Source organism: Heteronotia binoei, chromosome 2 (assembly GCF_032191835.1).
Source record: "Heteronotia binoei isolate CCM8104 ecotype False Entrance Well chromosome 2, APGP_CSIRO_Hbin_v1, whole genome shotgun sequence".
Classification (NCBI taxonomy): Eukaryota; Metazoa; Chordata; class Lepidosauria; order Squamata; family Gekkonidae; genus Heteronotia; species Heteronotia binoei.
Genome location: NC_083224.1, coordinates 367,476 through 388,917, shown reverse-complemented (window position 1 = coordinate 388,917; position 21,442 = coordinate 367,476). Strand labels below are relative to the sequence as shown.

Sequence of the window (21,442 nt, the reverse complement as noted above, 5' to 3'; positions counted from 1 at the left end):
CCGCGGGGCAGAGGCAGAGGCAGGCGGGCGAGGAGGCAGACGGAGACCGAGACAGAGAGCAGCGCCTGGGCTGGGCTGGGCTCCCCCACCCCCACCCCCCGCTGGCCATGCAGGGCGATGCCCCCCCCACACCCCCCGCAGGTGAGAGGGAAGGAGGGAGGGGCGCCCCTTGCTCGCTTGCCCCCCCCGGGAGGGGAGGGGAGGGAGGGCGCCGACTGAACGAGCCCCCCCCGCAGGTGAGAGGGAGGGGGCGCCCCCCAGCCCACCCCCCGGGGCCCCCCCTTGCTCGCTTGCCCCCCCGGGAGGGGAGGGAGGGAGGGAGGGCGCCGGCTGAACGAACCCCCCCGCAGGTGAGAGGGAGGGGGCGCCCCCCAGCCCACCCCCCGGGGCCCCCCCTTGCTCGCTTGCCCCCCCGGGAGGGGAGGGAGGGAGGGAGGGCGCCGGCTGAACGAACCCCCCCGCAGGTGAGAGGGAGGGGGCGCCCCCCAGCCCACCCCCCGGGGCCCCCCCTTGCTCGCTTGCCCCCCCGGGAGGGCGGGCGCCGGCTGAAGAAGCCCCCCCGCAGGTGAGAGAGAGGGAGAAAGGGGGCACCCCCCAGCCCACCCCCCGGGCGCCCCTTGCTCGCTTGCCCGGCCGGGAGGGGAGGGAGGGAGGGCGGGCGCCGGCTGAACGAACCCCCCCGCAGGTGAGAGGGAGGGGGCGCCCCCCAGCCCACCCCCCGGGGCCCCCCCTTGCTCCCTTGCCCGGCCGGACTGGCCCTCCCGGGAGGGAGGGAGGGCGCCGGCTGAACAAGCCCCCCCCGTCGGGTCCGGAGCAGGCGAGCCCCGGGAGGCGGAGGGGGGGGCGGGGAAGTGGAAAGCGAAAGTGGCGCCGCGGGGCAGAGAGAGACAGAGAGCAGCGCCTGGGCTTGGCTCCCCCCCCCCCCCCGCTGGCCATGCCAGGGCGATGCCCGCCCCACACCCCCCCGCAGGTGACAGGGAGGGCGGGCGCCGGCTGAACAAGCCCCCCCCCCCGTAGGTGAGGGAGAGGAAGAGAGGGGGCGCCCCCCACCCTCCCCTCCGGGGCGCCCCTTGCTCGCTTGCCTGGCCGGACTGGCCCCTCCGGGAGGGAGGGAGGGAGGGCGCCGGCTGAACGAACCCCCCCGCAGGTGAGAGGGAGGGGGCGCCCCCCAGCCCACCCCCCGGGGCCCCCCCTTGCTCGCTTGCCTGGCCGGACTGGCCCCTCCGGGAGGGGAGGAGAGGAGGGAGGGCGCCGGCTGAACGAACCCCCCCGCAGGTGAGAGGGAGGGGGCGCCCCCCAGCCCACCCCCCCGGGCCCCCCCTTGCTCGCTTGCCTGGCCGGACTGGCCCCCCCGGGAGGAGAGGAGGGAGGGCGCCGGCTGAACAAGGCCCCCCCCGCAGGTGGGAGGGAGGGAGAGGCGCCCCTTGCTCGCTTGCCCCGCCGGACTGCCCCCCCCCCGAGGGCGGGCGCCGGCTGAACAAGCCCCCCATCGGGTGCGGAGCAGGCGAGCCCCGGGAGGAGAAGGGGGTGGGGGGGGCTGGACTCCCGCCCCCTCGGGCTTCCCGGCGTCGTCCCCGCGCCCACTGGCAGGAGGAGGAGGAGGAGCGAGAGGAGAAGCGAAACTAAAAGCGAGCCACCCGGCCAGGGAAAGGGAAGCAGAGCAGAGCAGCTCCACCCCCGGGGGACTCCCCTGCCCGGAGTGGCGCCTGCGCCACGCACAGCTCCCCCCCCCCGCCCCCTCGGGTGGCAGAAAACCCGGGGTCTCGAGACAAAAGAAACCCATGGGGGGCTTTGGAGAAGATTCAGGGAGGGGTAGAATGCGGCAGCCATTTTCTCGGGGGGGGGGGACGGGGGGGGACAGATCTGGAGTTCAGTTGCAATTCTGGGCGGGGTCTCCAGCTCCCAGCTGGAGGTTGGCAACCCTAGCCACCTGCCTGGGATCGCTTGAGGGTGGGAGGTCTGGCAGCTGCAGCAGCCCCCACTCCCCCCCTCTGACAGCCCGCTGCCAGGTGGTGTACCAGCCTCTTCTGTGGTGAACCCAAAGTGGGTTTATTCACGAAGGGAAGATACGCCAGATCCTTGGTGAGACCAGGCTGCTCCGGGCTGTTGCAGGTGTGAAGGACGAGGCACCTCTTTCTCTACCGATGAGGCATTCCCCTTCTCTCCCCCCCCCCCAACCTCACCCCTTGCTGTCATAATCAACTCAGGCAATTGGCCTCAAAAAGCAGAAGTCTCCTGGACTTCAGTCCAAAGCTATACCACACACGTGGGGTGAGAAAGTTACTTGTGCAGCAGTAGAAAAAAGTAAAGCAAGTATCAGTCATTTCCGACTCTGGGTCGCCATTGCTTTCACAATGTTTTCACGGCAGACTTTTTACGGGGCGGTTTGCCCTTGCCTTCCCCAGTCCTCTACGCTTTCCCCCCAGCAAGCTGGGGACTCATTTTACAGACCTTGGAAGGATGGAAGGCTGAGTCAACCTCGAGCCGGCTACCTGAACCCAGCTTCAGTGCAGTGAGGCAGACGCAACATTGTCGATAAGCCAGCAAGCAGGTTAAACCCAGCAGCTCCATGCCATAGCAACTCCCAGGACAGCATTTGTCTGGCCCCAACACGGATGTGCTATTTGTGACACCAGGGTGGGAGAGGGGTCAGGGCTTCAGAGCAGGGTTCCGTCCCTCCCCCCCCCCCCAACAGATGCTCCTTGAGTGATTTTGGACCAGCTGCAGACTCAGCCGAGCCCACCTCAGGGGGCTGTTGTGCCGATAAAAGGGAGGGGAGCTGTTCTGGGCCCCACTGTGGGGAATGCTTAAATCAAAGATAAATGGAACTGAGGGTGGGTGGGAAGTCAGAGGGTGATGACTGGCTGAGAATGTGAGGATGAGGCAGGTAGAGGGGGGGCATAGGGCAGGAGTGGCCAAATGGTGGCTTGGGAGCCACACGTGGCTCTTTCACACATGATGTGTGGCTCTTGAAGCCCTGGCCGTCCTGCTGGCTGGCGTGAAGAAGGCATTTGTCTCTCTAAACCGCTTCTCCAAACCAAGTGACGACTTAGAGAATGCCTTTAAAGTTGCTTTCCTTCCACCTCCTTCATCCCATCTATTTGCCTGCCTTCCTTCCTTCCTTGTCTTGTGGCTCTCAAACCTCTGACACGTCTTGCAGGTCTCAAACATCTGATGTTTATTTTATGTGGCTCTTACATTAAGCAAGTTTGGCCCCCCGTGATATAGGGGTTGCCAGGGGGAGGGGGGGAAGGAAACTGAGGGACGGGAATACAGGGGAAAGTGAGGCACACAACCCCTGAAATCCTTGAGGATTCCCTACCATGCCAGTAGGCCTTGCCCAGTGGCCGGCACCACAAAACTGGGCCACAGTTTTCCTTGGCTGCCAGTGCTGGAGGGGGGGGAGCTTAAGGTAGATAGATAAAGGTAGGAAAGAGAGAGGGTTCCCCGTATGAACCCCAGAGAGCACTGAGGTCAGTTGGGAAAAATCTAATGACCATCCCTGGGCCGAAGGAGACTAAATATCAGAATACTAGGGTACGGGCATTCTCAATCGCGGCCCCTACCCTATGGAACCGACTCCCCGAGGAGGTGCGGGCCCTGCGGAACCTTGATCAGTTCCACAGGGCCTGCAAGGACGCCCTTTTTAAGCTTGCACACCTGGACTGCTAAGAAGATCGGCAATTAAGGATCCGCCAATGCGGTTTGAAGATCTATACCGCTGAATAATTGCACTTACTGGATTGTTTTTAATGTTGTTAAGTTAATGTTTACTGTTTTATATTGTTAAATTCAAAGGTTTTTAACCACTGTATGTTTTTATAAAATGTTGTTAGCCGCCCTGAGCCTGCCGAGGTGGGGAGGGCGGGATAGAAATTAAATTATTATTATCATTATTATTATCATCTCCAGGTTAGGAAAGACCCAACTATTTGGGGGTGGAGCAGGCCCATAGTGGAGAGCCAGTTTGGTGTAGTGGTGAAGTGTGCGGACTCTTATCTGGGAGAACCGGGTTTGATTCCCCACTCCTCCACTTGCACCTGCTAGCATGGCCTTGGGTCAGCCATAGCTCTGGCAGAGGTTGTCCTTGAAAGGGCAGCTGCTGTGAGAGCCCTCTCCAGCCCCACCCACCTTCCAGGATGTCTGTTGTGGGGGAGGAAGGGAAAGGAGATTGTGAGCCGCTCTGAGACTCTTCAGAGTGGAGGGCGGGATATAAATCCAATATCTTCATCTACCTCACAGGGTGTCTGTTGTGGGGGAGGAAGGTAAAGGAGATTGTGAGCCGCTCTGATACTCTTCGGAGTGGAGGGCGGGATATAAATCCAATATCTTCATCTACCTCACAGGGTGTCTGTTGTGGGGGAGGAAGGGAAAGGAGATTGTGAGCTGCTCTGAGACTCTTCGGAGTGGAGGGCGGGATATAAATCCAATATCTTCATCTACCTCACAGGGTGTCTGTTGTGGGGGAGGAAGGGAAAGGAGATTGTGAGCCGCTCTGAGACTCTTCGGAGTGGAGGGCGGGATATAAATCCAATATCTTCATCTACCTCAGAGGGTGTCTGTTGTGGGGGAGGAAGGGAAAGGAGATTGTGAGCCGCTCTGAGACTCTTCGGAGTGGAGGGCGGGATATAAATCCAATATCTTCATCTACCTCACAGGGTGTCTGTTGTGGGGGAGGAAGGGAAAGGAGATTGTGAGCCGCTCTGAGACTCTTTAGAGTGGAGGGCGGGATATAAATCCAATATCTTCATCTACCTCACAGGGTGTCTGTTGTGGGGGAGGAAGGTAAAGGAGATTGTGAGCCGCTCTGATACTCTTCGGAGTGGAGGGCGGGATATAAATCCAATATCTTCATCTACCTCACAGGGTGTCTGTTGTGGGGGAGGAAGGGAAAGGAGATTGTGAGCTGCTCTGAGACTCTTCGGAGTGGAGGGCGGGATATAAATCCAATATCTTCATCTACCTCAGAGGGTGTCTGTTGTGGGGGAGGAAGGGAAAGGAGATTGTGAGCCGCTCTGAGACTCTTCGGAGTGGAGGGCAGGATATAAATCCAATATCTTCATCTACCTCACAGGGTGTCTGTTGTGGGGGAGGAAGGGAAAGGAGATTGTGAGCCGCTCTGAGACTCTTCGGAGTGGAGGGCGGGATATAAATCCAATATCTTCTTCATAGCTACCGGGGGGGGGGCGTGCAGGCCGCTGTATGTAACCCCCCCCCCTTCCCTCTGTAGGACCGACAGAGCGAGAGAGCAACAGTGAGAGAAAGCATGAGAGGAGAGAGTGACAGCAAGAGAGAGAGCACAAGGAAGAACAGCGGCAGAGAGCGACTATGAGAGAGCACAAGAGAGCAGCAAGAGCAACAGCAGGAGAGAGAGGGGGAGCAAGAGAGCAGCAGTGAGAGGAGAGAGAGCACGAGAGAGTGACTGAGAGCACGAGAGAGAGACAACAAATGAGAGAGGGGGACCACGAGAGAGCAGCAGTGAGAGGAGAGAGTGACTGAGAGCACGAGAGAGAGAGAGAGAGAAAGAGCAACAGAGAGTGTGTGTGAGAGAGAAAGCTGGGGCTGGGTGGGTAGCTGCTCGATGGCGCAGCCAAGCCCCACAGACCCCCCCCACCCAACATTTTATCCCCTCCCCCCCAAAAAACCCATTTCTGGCTATGGGGCTGGGGTGGAGTTTGGTGAAGGTGGGGCTTGAGAAGCAGGGTCTCTCGGAAGGGCACAGTGCCCTAGACTCCACCCTCCCCAGCAGCCTTTACCTCTTGGGGAGCTCCGTTGCCCCCTCCCTTCAGCTGGCTGGAGAACACCTGCAGTTTGGCAGGATGGGTTCCCCTCTGGAGGGAGGGCAAACTCTATGGCCTTAGCACCCTGCTGGGGTCACTTCCCTCCCAGACCTCCCCTCCCCCCACAAGCCCTCTGGAGTTGGGAGATGGCTGGGCTGGCCGCCCTAGAAGCAGAGCGGGAAGCCGGAGGGGGGAGAGGCTTGGGGGGGGAGAGGCTTCTGGGAAAAAGGAAGTGGCTGGGGAGGGGGAAATAAGATGCCTGTCCTTGTGGGATGTGTTAGAAAGGACGGCCTCGAAGCAGTTCCCTGCCTGTGGGTGTCCCGCCCTCTCAAACGGGAGCGTCACATTCCTGTTCCGGGGGGGGGGGGGCTTCAGGGCCTGGGGACTGACCTCCCTTCCAGTCTTCGGGGTCTGTGCGTGGATTGGTCTCCCCCCATCCCAGGAGTTGGCCATGAGAGCCCTCAGCTTCAGTTTCTTTCTTCTTCTGCAGGTCATAGAGGAGCAAATGTGCCCCAGGAAGGTCCAAATCGTGGCCAGGCGGGACCAGGACACCCTGGAGGAGAGGGGTGGCGCCGCAGAGGAAGCCCCGCCCCTCCAGGGGGCTATCTCCATCTTGGGAGGAGGGAGGAAAGGCGTTTGGGTTCGGGGCAAGTGGTCATGCCCCAGGGCAGAGCGGCTGTCGAGGGACCCAGGAGGCAGCGCAACGCGCAGGGCCTGGAAGACTGGCGGGCACGAGCTCTGCTCCCCGGTGGTAGAGGAATAGGACGAAGAGGGGCTCCCCCTGCGCCAAGAGGCTCCCCGCACCACGAGGGCCGCCCAGCGCAGAGGATCGGGCTGCAGTTCCTGGAGTCGCTCCTCCAGAAGGAGCCTTCGGAAGTGGCCATCACCCTGGCCTCCAGCCCCAGCCTGAAGGAGGCCCTTGCTCCGACTGCGATGAGGCCCTGCTTCCTGCAAGCCCTCTGCCAGGCCCTCCGCACGGCCTGCAGCTCCCGCATCGACAGGCGCAGCATCCAGCAGCTGATGGGCGCCGTGAAGGACTCCAACTTCCTCAAGATCTGCCTGCCGCGCTACGTGGCAAACATGCTGACGGAGGCCACCCCGGCCGTGCGGCATCAGTACCCGGAGCACATCGACAACATCGTGGTGCTGGTCCAGGAAATGGCCAGCGTGTTCCCTGCCAGCTCCATCCAGAACGTCTCCGTGCTCATGTCTGCTTTGCCGGCAGCCGTCAACGCCCTGAGAGCCTCCGGCGTGGACTTTGCCCCGGAGACGGAGAGCCGGCTGGAGAAAGTGCAGGCCTTCATCGGGCACCTTCAGGAGAAGAGGCGGGAGGGCACCCTGAAGGCGGACAGCTGCACCCTGGTGCATCCCCTGGCTCCCGGCGAGGAGGCGGCCGCCTACCGCACCCTGTCCATCTACCCCACCTACCAGGAGGTTCACGGGGACGAAAAGCCCTTCCTGCGCCCCAACATCATCTCCCAGCAGTACGAGAGCCCGGCCGTGTACCTGGACACCCAGTTCCGGCTGCTGCGGGAGGACTTCGTCCGGCCCCTGCGGGAAGGGATCTTGCAGCTGCTCCAGAGCGTTGAGGACCGGGGGCTCCGGGGAAAGAGGTTCGACGACATCCGGGTGTACTTTGACGTCCGCATCCTCAGCCCTCTCTGCTCGGCCACTGGGATTGACCACAAGGTGCAGTTTGACACCAAGTCCCTGAGGCTGGTCCGGTGGGAGAACTCCAAGCGGCTGCTCTACGGCTCCCTGGTCTGCCTCTCCAAGGACCACTTTGAGAGCTTCCTGTTTGCCACGGTGTCTCACCGGGACAGCCAGGACCTGCGGAAGGGTGTTGTGCACCTCTCTTTCAACAAGCACAGCAGGGCCCTGTTGGCCGACGTCGGCCCTGCCGACTCCTTCCTCATGGTGGAGACGACGGCCTACTTCGAGGCCTACCGGCACGTGCTCAAAGGGCTGCAGGAGCTGCGAGAGGAGGAGATCCCTTTTCAGGACTACATTGTGAAATGCGAGCCGCTCGTCAGAGCTCCCTCGTACCTGGAGACGGAGAGCAGGTATGACCTCAGACCACTGATGACAGCAGCTCCAGCCGCTGACGGGGGGAACAACTGCCGGGATGCTCTGGCCGGCAGCAGGGTGGACATTCTGGACCCTGACCAGTGGCCGGCTCTGGACCTCTTGGGCCTGGATGCGTCCCAGATGGAAGCCCTGCGGCTGGCCCTCACCAAGGAGCTGGCGATCATCCAGGGACCTCCTGGGACAGGTGGGTCTGGGGGGCCTCCCCCCCCCCAAGGCTGGCCTCAGCTGGGGACCAGCCAGACAGAGAGGGCTCCTTGGCTTCTGTGCCGAGGACTGAGAGGTCTCAGAGCAAACAGCAAGGGGCACGTTTTAAGCAGGGAGGGGGGTGGGGAAGTGCAGGGTGGGAAAGCACCTGCCCAGGTCATCCTTTCTGGGGGGGGCAGCTGGGGGGAGGGGGCTACTCTTGACTTCCCGCTTCCTCCAGGCAAGACCTACGTGGGTCTGAAGATAGTTCGGGCTTTGCTGCGCAACAAAGCCCAGCGGGGAAAGTCTCCCATCCTGGTGGTCTGCTACACCAACCACGCCCTGGACCAGTTTCTGGAAGGTGAGTGCCCGGGTGAGCCCCCTTCCCCCCAGGGGACCCGCAGTGCCACAAGGGGCAGGCGGTGAAGCCCAGCCGCTAGGTGGAGCTGCTGTTCTTGCTGCACTGTCTGCTCCCATCTTGTGGGGGTGCGGGGGGGTCAGAGCCTGCGCTCCGGGGCTCTTAATGCCTGCAGCTTCTTTCGAAGGAATCTACACGTTCCAGAAAAGTGGGATTGTGCGTGTGGGGGGGCGCAGCAGCAGTGAGAGCCTGCGGCAGTTCACCTTGCGGGAGCTGCGGAACAGATTTCGGCACAAGCTGCCCTTCCGCTTGCGCCAGGCCTATCACGAGGTACATTGCAGAAGTGGGGTGAAGGGAAGACACTGGCACTTTTCAAGGAGCCCCATTGATGCCCCCTCCCTCCCTCCTTCCCTCAGTGACTTCTTTCATCTGGGGGGGGGGTGCCAAGGCCAGTTGCAGATTTGCCTTCAAACACAGAACACAAATGCCTGGTCTGAACATTCAACTAAATATTAGAACAAACTTCCTGACAGAGCAGTTCCTTTGGAGGTTTTGAAAGAGGTCAGACAGCAATGCTGATTCTGTGAATTGGTGGAGGGAGAGAGGTCACTTGTGGGATCATGACAGCACAACCGAAGTTATAGTGACCAAATAAATAAGAATGAATTGAACCAAAATCATACAAATATATTCAATAGAAGACTAAATGGCAATAACAATTCCCCAGAAGTTTCACAGTTCCATCAAAGGAGTCCCAATGAACAGGAGGTCAACTCAGAAGAAATATCAAAGTGTTTCTGATGCATCAGTGCAAAAAGCTGCAAAACCCACAAGATTCTGTTTCCGTGCGTCCAAAGGCTGCACATAGAATCCCCAATGGACAAATGGGACAGAAAGTCCCCAGTAAAATTTCAAAACGGCACAAAACTCCAAAAGGCGTGGAATTTAGCGCCATTTTGAAATCTTACGGGAGACTTTCTGTCCCCATTGGGCGCTATAACTTCGGTTGTGCTGTCTTTATCCTGTGAATGAGGCAGATCCCGAGAATGAGGGCAGGGAGGGCTCCTCAGGGCTGCGTTCTCGTTGCTTCTGCCACACCCAAGGAAGTGCTGGGGGCCACTTTGGGATCAGGCAGCTGTTTTTCTCCAGGCCAGTTTTCCCAGGGATCCTGGGGAGTTGTGTTCTTTTGTTTGGGGCGGGGAGGGTTGCCATCTTTTGAGCATGGAGCAGGGGTCACCATGTGTGTGTGCGGGAAGAGGTACTTGTGAATTTCCTGCATAGTGCAGGGGTTTGGACTAGATGACCCAGGAGGTCCCTTCCAGCTCTGTGGTTCTGTGGTCTCCTCCCAGGCTTTGCTGAGATTTGCAAAAGGGGATGGGGGTATCCGATGTAAGAAGAATGGGGGAAATCTGGCCAGTTTGTCTGATGGGGATTCTCTGGGCTGAGTGCATCTCCCAGGGCCCTGGGACTGTAGAGAAGGGAAGCTGTGCGGAGACCTCCAGAAAAAAGGCTTCTGTTGCTTCAGAGGAAAGAGCTGTTTCCAGGGACTCTCTCCTGGCGGGGGGGGGGTAGTTTTGGGAGCAATAGAGTGGCAGGACCCAACACCCTCCTCTGAGCTGGCGATTTCTCCGGCAGATCTCCATCGAGATGAGGATTTCCCAGGAGGACCTGCAGGAGTCGGCTGCCTCGCTGGAGTGCAGCGGGTGCGGGATCCTGCACGACAGCCACCTCCGGAGCTACATGGCAAAGCCCCACTGGGAGAGCCTCATGCGGGGCTGGGTAAGGGAGCAGAGGACAGCCCAGGCACGAGGCAGAAGCCTTCCTTTGGCCCTTCTGAGGAGCAAATGAGGAAGAGGGAGGGGCCCGGACATTGTGGAGGGAATGGTCTTCTGGCTCTGACTTGGGTGCAGGGGCGGGGCTTCTGCCCACTTCCACCCCCTCACTTTTCTGGCTGTTTCCCGAGGGGGAAGGCCACCCCCCCTGCCTGGGGCTGGGAGGGGCTCAGTCAGGTGGGGGGGCAAACTGTCCCCACTGCCTTTGCAAGCCTGGCACTGCCAATGCTGAAGTGCTGCTCAAGAACAGGAGGGGGGGTCCTAGCACTGCCCCCCACCCCTGCTGAGCTGCTCTGTTTTGCTTCAGGAGGAGGGCTGGCTGCCAGAGGGGACTTCTCTGCTGGTGGAGTGGCTGGGCCTCGGCCTCGCCCCTTTTGCCGGCAGCGACGAGGAGCAGCCGAATGGGGAAGAAGATGCTGCAGGTATTTAGAACCCCCCAGAGCTGGAAGGAAGGGGCCCTGCAGGGGCCATCTAGTCCAGCCCCTGGAGCACCCTGGGCCGCAGTGTCCCTCCTGCTGGGGGAGGGGGAGCTCATCACCTCCCTTTCTGGAAATGACTTGCCTGATCGCCCCCTTTCTTTCTTCTTGCGGCAGGCTCGGCTGGGCTGTGGGGGGCAGGGGAGGGGGTTGTGGCACACACAGATCTGGCCCGCCTGGGGGCTCAGCCCCTGACCTCATCCCACAGGGCCTCAGCAGGAGGGGGAGCCGGACCTGCTGGCCATCGCAGAGGAGGCAGACCTGATCCAGGATGAGCGCCTGCTGGACAGTGATGAAGTCGCTGCCCCCCACTTTCTGAAGCAGAAGCCCCCCCACCGCCAAGGTGCCACAGCTGGGCTGGCAGATGTGCTCCTGGCCTTGAAGCTGGAGGAGGAGGAGGAACAAGGAAAGGGGAAGCCCCCCAGAGAGCTGCTGGGAAATGGCGGCTGGGAGGTGAGAGGAGGCTTGTCCTTGTCCCCCCCCCCCTTTCTTGCTGAGAGGACAAGAAACGCAGATGTGCCACGGGGGAGGCCTCATCTGCACCCCCCCTCTGGCTTCTGCTGCAGGTACAACGAGGGCAGAAGAAGAAGGTGAAGGAGAAGGTGAAGAGGGAGCTGAGGAAGCAGGAAGCCATGACGGAGGCCCAGGCAGAGGCTGTCCATGACGTCTGGCGGCTGGATCGTGGCTCGCGCTGGCAGCTCTACAGGTAGCTGCCTTCACAGGGGTCAGCCGTTGAGGAGCTCAGCCAGCGCTTCCTCCCTCCCTGCCTTTTTTTTCCACCCCAGCCTGCAGACAGGCTCAGGGCGGATTGCAACACAGTCAAACACTTAAAGCATTAAAGCCAGTAACATCAGTATATTAAAACAAATTAACCTCCTGGTTAAGAGCAGGAGACAGAGGTGTATCATTTTAGTGCAGTTTCCAGCTGGCCAATAACCAATGATGACAGAAGGTGGTCGTGTTGGATAACATAAGAGAAGCCCTGTTGGATCAGGCCAGTGGCCCATCCAGTCCAACACTCTGTGTCACATAAGAACATAAGAGAAGCCCTGTTGGATCAGGCTAGTGGCCCATCCAGTCCAACACTCTGTGTCACATAAGAACATAAGAGAAGCCCTGTTGGATCAGGCCAGTGGCCCATCTAGTCCAACACTCTGTGTCACATAAGAACATAAGAGAAGCCATGTTGGATCAGGCCAGTGGCCCATCCAGTCCAACACTGTGTCACACAGTGGCCAAAAAAACACTTCCTTTTATCCATTCTAACCCAGCTGCTCAGCAATTTCATGGAGTGCTCATGAGTTCTTATATTGTAAGAAACAGAAAAGTCCTTTATCTTTTCTATCCCATACATAGTCTTGTAAACCTCTATCATGTCACCGCTCAGGCGACGTTTTTCCAAGGTAAAGAGCACCAAGTGTTTTAACCTTTCTCCAAAGGGAAAGTGTTCCAGCCCTTTAATCATTCTAGTTGCCCTTTTCTGGACTTTCTCCAATGCTATAATATCGTTTTTGAGGTGCGGTGACCAGAATTGCACACAGTACAAATGAGGCCACACCATCAATTTATACAGGGGCATTATGATACTGGCTGATACATGTACATGTTTGAGATGGGCTGTTGAAGGTAAAACGCTTCAGTGAGGAAATCAGATTGCTTTAATTTGGGTGTCCGCTGCCTTACCCAAAGGCCTGGTGGAACAGGTCCGTCTTGCAGGCCCTTCGGAAAGGCAGCAAATCTTACGGGGCCCTAACCTCTGATGGGAGCATGGTCCACCATCCCTGGCCCTAGTCAAGTCTGGGCAGGCCCCCATAGGGCTGGGGACAATCAAGAAGCGTTGCTTTTCTGAGCGCAAAGCCCTTTGGGGCACATATGGGGGGGGGAGCGGTCCCTCAGAGGGCAGTTCCAGCCTGCGCAGGACTTTAAAGGTCCTCCCCCCCCCCCCAGACACTGGCTGCAGAAGTACCAGGCCGAGATCCGGAGGAGCATTCTGGAGGACGAGGAGAGCTACCAGGCGGCTGCAGAGAGGCTGGCAGAGCTGCGGCTCCACGAGGACCTGGCCATCCTGGAGGAGGCCCAGATTATTGGGATGACGACAACAGGTGAGGGGCATGGAGGTGTCTAGGAAGGCTTTGCCCCCCCCCCCCCGGAATGGCATGTGGCATGACAGTGCTCTCTCTCTCTCTCTCCAACCCCCCCCCAGGAGCTGCCAGGTACCGCCAAGGGCTGCAGAAGGTGGCCCCTTGTGTGGTGGTGGTGGAGGAGGCAGCGGAAGTCCTGGAGGCCCACACCCTCACCACCCTCAGCAAGGCCTGCCAGCACCTCATCCTCATCGGGGACCATCAGCAGGTGGGGGCGGGGGGGAAGCGCCTGAGGCTGCCATGGGAACGGAGAGGCCCACACCCTCCCCTCCCTCAGCAAGGCCTGCCACCACCTCATCCTCATCGGGGACCATCAGCAGGTGGAGGGAGGGGGCGCCTGAGGCTACCGTGGGAAAGGGGAGGCCCACACCCTCATTTCTCTCAGCAAGGCCTGCCAGCACCTCATCCTCTTCGGGGACCATCAGCAGGTGGGGGCGGGGGGAGCGCCTGAGGCTGCCGTGGGAACGGAGAGGCCCTCACCCTCCCCTCCCTCAGCAAGGCCTCCAGCACCTCATCGGGGACCATCAGCAGGTGGGGGCGGGGGGGTGCCTGAGGCTGCCGTGGGAATAGGGATGCCACACCCTCCCCTCCCTCAGCAAGACCTGCCAGCACCTCATCCTCTTCGGGGAGCATCAGGTGGGAGGAGGGGCCGGGGGTGCCTGAGGCTGCCATGGGAATGGGGAAGCCCACACCCTCGTCCTCCCCTCCCTCAGCAAGGCCTCCAGCACCTCATCCTCTTTGGGGATCATCAGCAGGTGGGGGTAGCGCCTGAGGCTGCCATGGGAATGGGGAGGCCCATACCTTCCTTCAGCAAGGACTGCCAGCACCTCACCTCCCTCAGCAAGGCCTGCCACCACCTCATCTGGAACCATCAGCAGGTGGGGGGAGGGGGCGCCTGAGGCTGCCATGGGAATGGGGAGGCCCATACCTTCCTTCAGCAAGGACTGCCAGCACCTCACCTCCCTCAGCAAGGCCTGCCACCACCTCATCTGGAACCATCAGCAGGTGGGGGGAGGGGGCGCCTGAGGCTGCCGTGGGAATAGGGATGCCACACCCTCACCCTCCCCTCCCTCAGCAAGACCTGCCAGCACCTCATTCTCTTCGGGGAGCATCAGCAGGTGGGAGGGGGCTTGGGGGCCGCCCAATGCTGCCGTGGGAAGGGGAAGAGCCAAGACCCCTCTCTGTCTCTCTTGGCAGCTGCGCCCGAGCGCCAACGTCTATGACCTGGCCAAGAACTTCAACCTGGAGGTGTCCCTCTTTGAGCGGCTGGTGAAGGTCGGCCTGCCCTTTGTCCGCCTTGATTTCCAGGTGGGGAGCCATGCCGGTCACTTCGGCCTCTCCAAGACCCAGCCGTGGTGCCAGGGACAGCTGTTCTTCTTTCCAATCTCTCAGCCCCCCCCCCCCATCCCTCTATGCTTGTTCTGTGCAGCAGCCTGCATTGTCTGCCTCAGTGGCCCTTGCAGCAGTGGGGTGGGGGGGGGTTTAGCGGTACAGAACTGCCCCGTGATCCAGCCCACCTGACCCTCACCTCTGCAACTGGTGTCCCATCCCGGGGGGGGGGGGTGGCAGACTTCTTGTTCTCTTCAAAGTCCACATCGTGAAGTTGGGGGGGGGAGGGTCTTTCTTCCGGGGACTACGGCAGCCTCCCCCCAACCCCTCATGCCTTGCCTGCTCCTTTTGACCTATGCCTGGTTTTCCAGCACCGCATGCGGCCAGAGATCGCCCATCTCCTCACCCCGCACATCTACCAGGAGCTGGCCAACCATCCCTCGGTGCTCCAGTATGACAACATCAAGGTATGTGTCTGCCCCACACCCTCTTCTGCCCGCCTGTCCTTCCCCATGGACCATGAGTGGCTTTACAGGGGGGGCACCTTCTAAGGAAGGGCTGCGTGTGTGGGCCTTCGCAAGGGCTGCCCTGCCTACGGCCTCTCCTCCCCCCACCCCCACCCTCTTCTCTTTGGCAGGGCGTCTCCTCCAACCTCTTCTTTGTGGAGCACCAGTTCCCCGAGCAGGAGATCCAGGAAGGGCGGAGCCACCAGAACCTTCACGAGGCCCGCTTTGTGGTGGAGCTGTGCCAGTACCTGCTGCGCCAGGGTTACCTCCCCTCCCAGCTCACCATCCTCACCACCTACACGGGCCAGCTCTTCTGCCTGCGCAAGCTGCTGCCGGCCAAGGCCTTCCAGGGGGTGAAGGTGCACGTGGTGGACAAGTACCAGGGGGAGGAGAACGACATTGTCCTCCTCTCCTTGGTGCGCAGCAACCCGGCAGGGCGGGTGGGCTTCCTACAGATCCCCAACCGCGTCTGCGTGGCCCTTTCCCGCGCCAAGAAGGGCCTCTACTGCATCGGGAACATGGCCATGCTGAGCCAGGTCCCGCTCTGGAGCAAGATCCTGCACACGCTGCGGGAGAAGGGCCACATCGGCCGCTCCCTCCTGCTCTGCTGCCAGAACCACCCGGACACCAGGACCGCCGTGGCCTGCGCTGCTGACTTCAGCAAGGCTCCCGAGGGGGGCTGCAGCCTCCCCTGCGAGTACCGGCTGAGCTGCGGCCACGTCTGCCCCCGGGCCTGCCACCCCTACGACCTCCAGCACAAGGAGGTGCAGTGCGTGAAGGACTGCCAGAGAAGGCTATGCGCCAACGGGCACCGCTGCCCCAAGCTGTGCTCTGAGCCGTGCGGGAAGTGCCTGGTTTTGATGCCCCGGGTTTTGCCCAAGTGTGGGCACCTGCAGCAGGTCCCGTGCTCAACCCGCGCAGAGGAGTTCTGCTGCCAGGCACCCTGCGAGAAAACCCTCCGGTGTGGGCACCCCTGCAGGGAGACCTGTGGCCAGGGGTGCACCAGGCGCTGTCCGGAAATGGTTCCAGTCACCCTGGCGTGTGGGCACAGCCAGCAGGTGACGTGCTGCACTGCGGCAGACATGGAGAGCGGGAAGCCTGTGCCGTGCCAGGAGAAATGCCTCAGCATGCTGGAATGTGGCCACCCGTGCCCGGGCTCGTGCCACTCCTGCTTCAGTGGCCGATTTCACGAGCAATGCAGAAGGCCCTGCAAACGCCTCTTGATCTGTTCTCACCCGTGCAAACAGCCGTGCACCAGCAAGTGCCCCCCCTGCCAGCGGCCCTGCGAGAACCGCTGTGGCCACAGCCTCTGCCCAAAGACGTGCGGGGAGCCCTGCACCCCCTGTGCCGAGCCCTGCGAGTGGCGCTGCCAGCACTACCAGTGCACCAAGCTCTGCTCCGAGCCCTGCGACAGGCCCCGCTGCGATGTGCCATGTCCGAAGCAGCTGCCGTGCGGCCACACGTGCGCTGGGATGTGCGGGGAGCCGTGCCCCTCCAAGTGCCTGCAGTGCGACCGGGAAGAGCTCACGCAGATCTTCTTTGGCTTTGAGGATGAGCCCGGGGCTCGCTTTGTGCAGCTGGAGGACTGCAAACACGTCTTCGAGGTCACGGGCCTGGACTGCTACATGGACGAGGGCGGAGGCGACGCCATCAGGCTGAAGGTGTGCCCCACCTGCCAGACGCCCATCCGGAAGAACCTGCGCTACGGCATGCTGGTGAGGAGGAGCCTACAGGAGGTTGAGAGTGTGAAGGAGCGGATCTGGGGCTCCCCAGGGGAGGTGGCTGCCACTCATCGCCGGCTGGAGGTCAAGCTGAAGGCCGGTGCCAGGGCTCTGGAGCAGCATCTGCCCCAACAGTACCAGCAGCTGTTGGAGAAGCTGGAGCAGCCCTCTCTCTCCCACCAAAGGCTGGAGGTCCTGGAGAACCAGGTGGGCTTCTTCCTGCGGCTGGCTGAGCTGCATGCCTCCCTGAGCAAGCTGGACCCCCGGGAGCAGGAAGGTGTGAGGAGACGGCTGGTGGAAGTGGCCCAGTGGCTGGAGGGGCCCCACCTCACCCTCACCCCCCAGCAGCTGCTGGACCTGCAGGCTGAGATGCAGCGGCTGGCCTTCCTCCTGGACCTCCTGGGTGCCTGCAGCGCGGCAGCAAGATGGAAGCCGCTGGAAGAGCCCACGGCGGAGCTGATCGCCTCAGTCAGGCGGGTCCTGGAGGCCGCGGGGAGGTTCACCCCAGAAGACGAGAGGTTCGTGAAGGAGAAGATGGAGGCGGTGAAGGCCGCTCTGCCCAAGTCAGGGCTGGGCATCTCCGAGGCAGAGAGGGTGCAGATCGTCACTGCCGTCATGACAAACCGGCAGGGGCACTGGTTCAAGTGCCAGAATGGGCACATTTACGTGATCACCGAGTGTGGGGGCGCCATGGAGGAGGGCCGCTGCCCAGAGTGTCAGGAAGTTATTGGAGGGACTAACCACAGGTTGGATCCCAGTAACCGGCTGGCCCCCGAGATGGACGGGGCGACCCACGCTGCCTGGTCAGAGGCTGCCAACCTCCTGCTGCGTGGGGCCGAGCGGCACGGGTTCCTCTAGGAAGGCCCTGCCTTGGTTATCTCCCCATCCCCGCAGACCCACCTTTTCTCACCTGCTTGGAAGCTCCAGCAGCTGCTGAAGTCTTCTGGAACCTCTGCTGGAAGTGGGCCTGGCCCCACACTGTCTTTTCTGAACAAGGGGGAGGAACTAGAGATGTGAAGGCCGGGGAAAAATATGGGGAAATTTGGGGAAAAAACCTTTCTGTTGTTTTTTTCCTGAAGCCTATTTGGTTTTTTTCTGAATAATTGGAAAAATGGAATAAAATAAAATGAAATGTTCCATAATACATTTTTTAACATGATGAATAAAATATTTTAAGACAAGGTGTTGAAATATTTTCCAAATCATTTCTAAAAAATATGTCTGGTATCAGATGAGGCCATGCCCAGTCATTGAAACTTAGTCCTACACTCCCTTCTATACACTTCCCCGCTCTTCAATTCTTTTTAGGAGAACGAGTTTTTAATTTTTATTCTGTGAAGAGGAAATATGAATAATTGTTACTTCTGGATTTCTAAAAATTGTTTTGTGGAGGTTTTCTTGTCTGTTACACATAAATTAGGAAACAATTCAGGAGATAGTTGCTCCATTTTTACAATTACAAATGAATATTATTTAAAAAGTAAATTCTGGTTGTAATAATTGTTTGGATACACTATATTTTTAATATGATAGTTGAGATAATTTCATGCCAAGTAAAATTGTCCATAGTCACATTTTATGTTCCTAAAGTAACAGAATGACTTTCAATCTGGAAAAAAAAGTGCTAATTTTTTTCAATTTTTCAGAAAATTTCTGGTTTTCTCCAAGCTTCAAAATTTCCGGAAATTTTACATCTCTAGGAGGAACCAAAGGAGAATGTCATGGGATTGCATTCCTCTTGGCTCAGGGCGGGCAGGAGGCAGGCACGGAATGGGAAGGGGGCCTTCCTCCTGGTAGTCTAGCTAGACCTCTGCTAGCCAGGAAGTACTTCTCAGAACGCACCGCTTAACCTTTGGCCCTTCAGAGTGGGTTTCATCACCCCCCTGGGAAATTAATTTGAGCTGGATTTCTTTTGTGATAATGCCCACAACTAGAAAGTTCAGCCGAAGTCATGTTTGGCCCACTGCTGCTTGTGCACTTGGATTTTTTGTTGCCTGCAATAGACATTGGGCAGGGCCAATGCAGTTCCACTTCACGGAGAATTCTGCCAAGCAGAATCATGTTCCCTCCTACCAGGAGACCATGTGCGAGCCTCCTTTGGACTCAGAGTGCCTGCTGTGTATATCAATATATTTATGAATATAAACAAATCACTAATGCTTGTAGAGAAAAAGTTAGGAATGCTAAAGCTCTGTATGAGCTTAGGCTGGCCAAAGATGGTAAAAACATCAAAAAAGAGCAAGGACATGGCAGGCCCATTGAGAGGGCAAGAAAGTGAAATTGTAACAGGTAATGAAGAGAGGGCAGAACTGCTCAATTCCTACTTTTCCTCCGTCTTCTCTTGTGAGGAAAACGGTGCTCAACATGGCAAAAACAGAACATATAAGGAGGGTATGAAATTCCAACCTAGGATCAGCATAGGGGTAGTACATAAACACCTAGTTTCTTTAGATGAAACTAAGTCCTCAGGGCCAGAGGAACTGCATCTAAGGGTTCTAAAAGAGCTTGCAGATGTAATTTCTGAGCCTCCAGCTGTTATTTTTGAGAATTCTTGGAGAACAGGAGAGGTGCTGGAGAATTGGAGGCAGGCAAATGTTGTCCCCATCTTCAAGAAGGGGGAAAAAGACGATCCGGGTAACTACCGACCCGTCAGCTTGACATCTATACCTGGAAAAGTTTTAGAACAAATCATCAAACAGTCGGTCCTGGAACATTTACAAAGAGGCTGGATGGCCATCTGACAGCAATGAAGATCCTGTGAATTGAGGGGGAGGTGTTTGTGAGTTTCCTGCATTGTGCAGGGGGTTGGACTAGAGGTCCCTTCCAAGTCTATGATTTTATGCCCCCCCCCCAAACACACACCCCTCTCTTAGGTTGTGGGTTGCAAGTAGGTCAGGAGTTAGGCTTGTCTCCTTGTCATTTCTTTTAAAATGTATAAACAGCCATGTCCATTTCACTCCTTAGATCCTCTTTCTGAGAGAGAGAGCACAGCAGCAGCCTGGGTGGTCCAGGCCCCCTTAACAGCAGGCCCTTGATCTCACAGAGCTATTGGAGTGGGGGGCTCAGACAGTGTTCTCTTGGCATGTTGCCGCTATTCATATCCTATAATACATACGTAGACCAAGATATTCAGTTGTGTATTTCTTTCCCGAAGACGCGCAGTCCACAGGGTTAAACCAAGCAAGAACTTATGATCTCTAACACTTAAAAAAGTAAGGAAGTGTTGTTTCCACTGAACTTTTGAACTGTGATCCTATTCCTGAAACTGAGATCCTTTGTTACTTTTTTCAGTCACCTCAAAGCAGCTCTTCTCCACAGTTTCACTCAATGAGACCTACTCTTTTCCCTCAACTCCCAGCTGCACTCTTCACTGGGCTTTCAGCTCCTCAGCATTCCATCAGCTCCCATTGGTCACTCCCAGGGGGAGGCAGAACCTAACTACCCACTACCCCACGCTGGGGGGGGGGTGAGTTGGGGGGACAGACTGGGATGCCTGGGAGGGTGAGGGAGCAAATGGTGCCTGTATCCTTTCAGGTAGAGCAGTCTTCTGGGCATAGACGTAAGAGGCACCTGGATCACATCCATGGGGGGGCAAGAACACAGGAAATGGTGTCCTAGAGAGAAGGGGATAATCCCATCATAGGGTGTGACCAGCAGTGGGAATTAGACCCACAAGAGCCCCATGCATCAGCGAGAGTGACCTGACAGGAGGACCTGTGGTGCAAGGAAGGTCAAGATCTCTCACAGACCAACTCTGAAAGGACTGGCCCTCAGGAAGAATAAGAGCCACCAGACAGACCAACACAGAAGGGTTGAGTCTTAGAAGAAGGGTGTTGTGTTGCAGGGAGCTGTGAATTTGTTGGCATTCCTTATGGTGGAGGAGGCGTGTCCTCCTCATGGGGCTCCTAAGGTCAGAGATGTGGGGGGGGGGGGCAGGTTGTCCTTGCCTGCCTCTGTATAGGGACCCTGGGACTTCTGGGTGGGCTCCACTCCATGTAATCTAATTAATTCTTTAGTGGGCTCAGGATGGCTCACAACAACAAAATAACAGAGTTAAAACAATACCATAAAAACAGGCATTGCAAAATGGGGGCAGCACAGTAAACAACCTCACAGACATAGGTGGTCATAGCAGAACACCACAATGGTGAAATGCTGGGGAAAGCGATGACTTTCAAAGGATGCCCGCTGGATGCATTAAAAGCCTGGCAGAAGAGCTGAGCGGCTGCCACTCGCCTCCTGTGCCACAAGGGGGGAGGGAAGCAGCACCCCCCTCATGCTGGCACCCCTGCCAAGGCAAGCTGTTCAAGGCACCCAGGATGAGACCTCACCGGCCTTGAAGTGCTGCCCGCCTCAAACTGCCCTGGGCAGGGCAGAGAAATTAGGGGTGGGGTGAGGCTGCAGCAGCCCCCCAGTCTCAGAGCCCCAGAGCATATGGCTGCCCCCCCCCCCGGCCAGCTAGTGCAGAAGACAGGCTCCGCGTGGGGCCGGCCAGGGGGCTGTACTAAAAGGAATGCCCACTGGAAACAATGGAGAGGCTTGAAGGCTCATTGGAAATAATGGGAGTCAGGAATGCCAACTGACTTGCAAGGGGGTGGGGGGGAGAGAGAAGTTCCAAAGAAAATGCAGAGCGGACTTCCTGTTAAAGTCTGGAGGCCCCGAAGGACTACTCTGGGGCTGGAGTGACAGACAACTCCCTGCCCCCCTGGGCCTGCAGTTAGGGGGCGTGTTCTGGGAGTGCAATGGCCGCCCACGGAAGCGGCAGAAGTCTTCTGGCCGGAAGCCTCCGGGAAGTCTGCCTGGGCCGAGAGGCCTTAATGGGAAATTCATTCCATCAAGTTTAGTTTATTTGATTTCTATCCCGCCCTCCCCGCCCGAGCAGCTCAGGGCGGCTCACAAACGCAAGAGGGTAACAGTGAAAGCAGTTGCATGAAACGCTTTGGACACAACCGTTCGACCCATTTGGCGCTAATCCCCTATGCTTTGGGACGGCGGGCAGCGCTCTCCGGCCTCCAGTGGGATCTGCCG

General features: G+C 58.6%; 2 protein-coding genes across 2 annotated transcripts in view; one reads left to right on the top strand and one right to left on the bottom strand.

Moving 5' to 3' along the window:
* Positions 1 to 8,479, bottom strand: part of ELMO2 (engulfment and cell motility 2) — a 48,127-nt gene extending 39,648 nt beyond the window's left edge. The window contains exon 1 of the mRNA XM_060263762.1: positions 8,473 to 8,479. The gene's annotated coding sequence lies outside the window, so the exon portion shown is untranslated. The remainder of the gene's footprint in view (positions 1 to 8,472) is intronic.
* ZNFX1 (zinc finger NFX1-type containing 1) lies at positions 108 to 17,595 on the top strand. Its single transcript, XM_060233502.1, has 13 exons — positions 108 to 141; positions 6,271 to 8,052; positions 8,293 to 8,412; positions 8,597 to 8,739; positions 10,045 to 10,188; positions 10,549 to 10,663; positions 10,926 to 11,170; positions 11,284 to 11,423; positions 12,665 to 12,819; positions 12,921 to 13,066; positions 14,056 to 14,166; positions 14,559 to 14,654; positions 14,825 to 17,595. Exons 1-13 carry the CDS (start codon positions 108 to 110, stop codon positions 17,270 to 17,272), a joined length of 5,679 nt encoding a protein of 1,892 aa, XP_060089485.1. The 3' UTR covers positions 17,273 to 17,595.
* Positions 17,596 to 21,442: the final 3,847 nt, after the last annotated feature.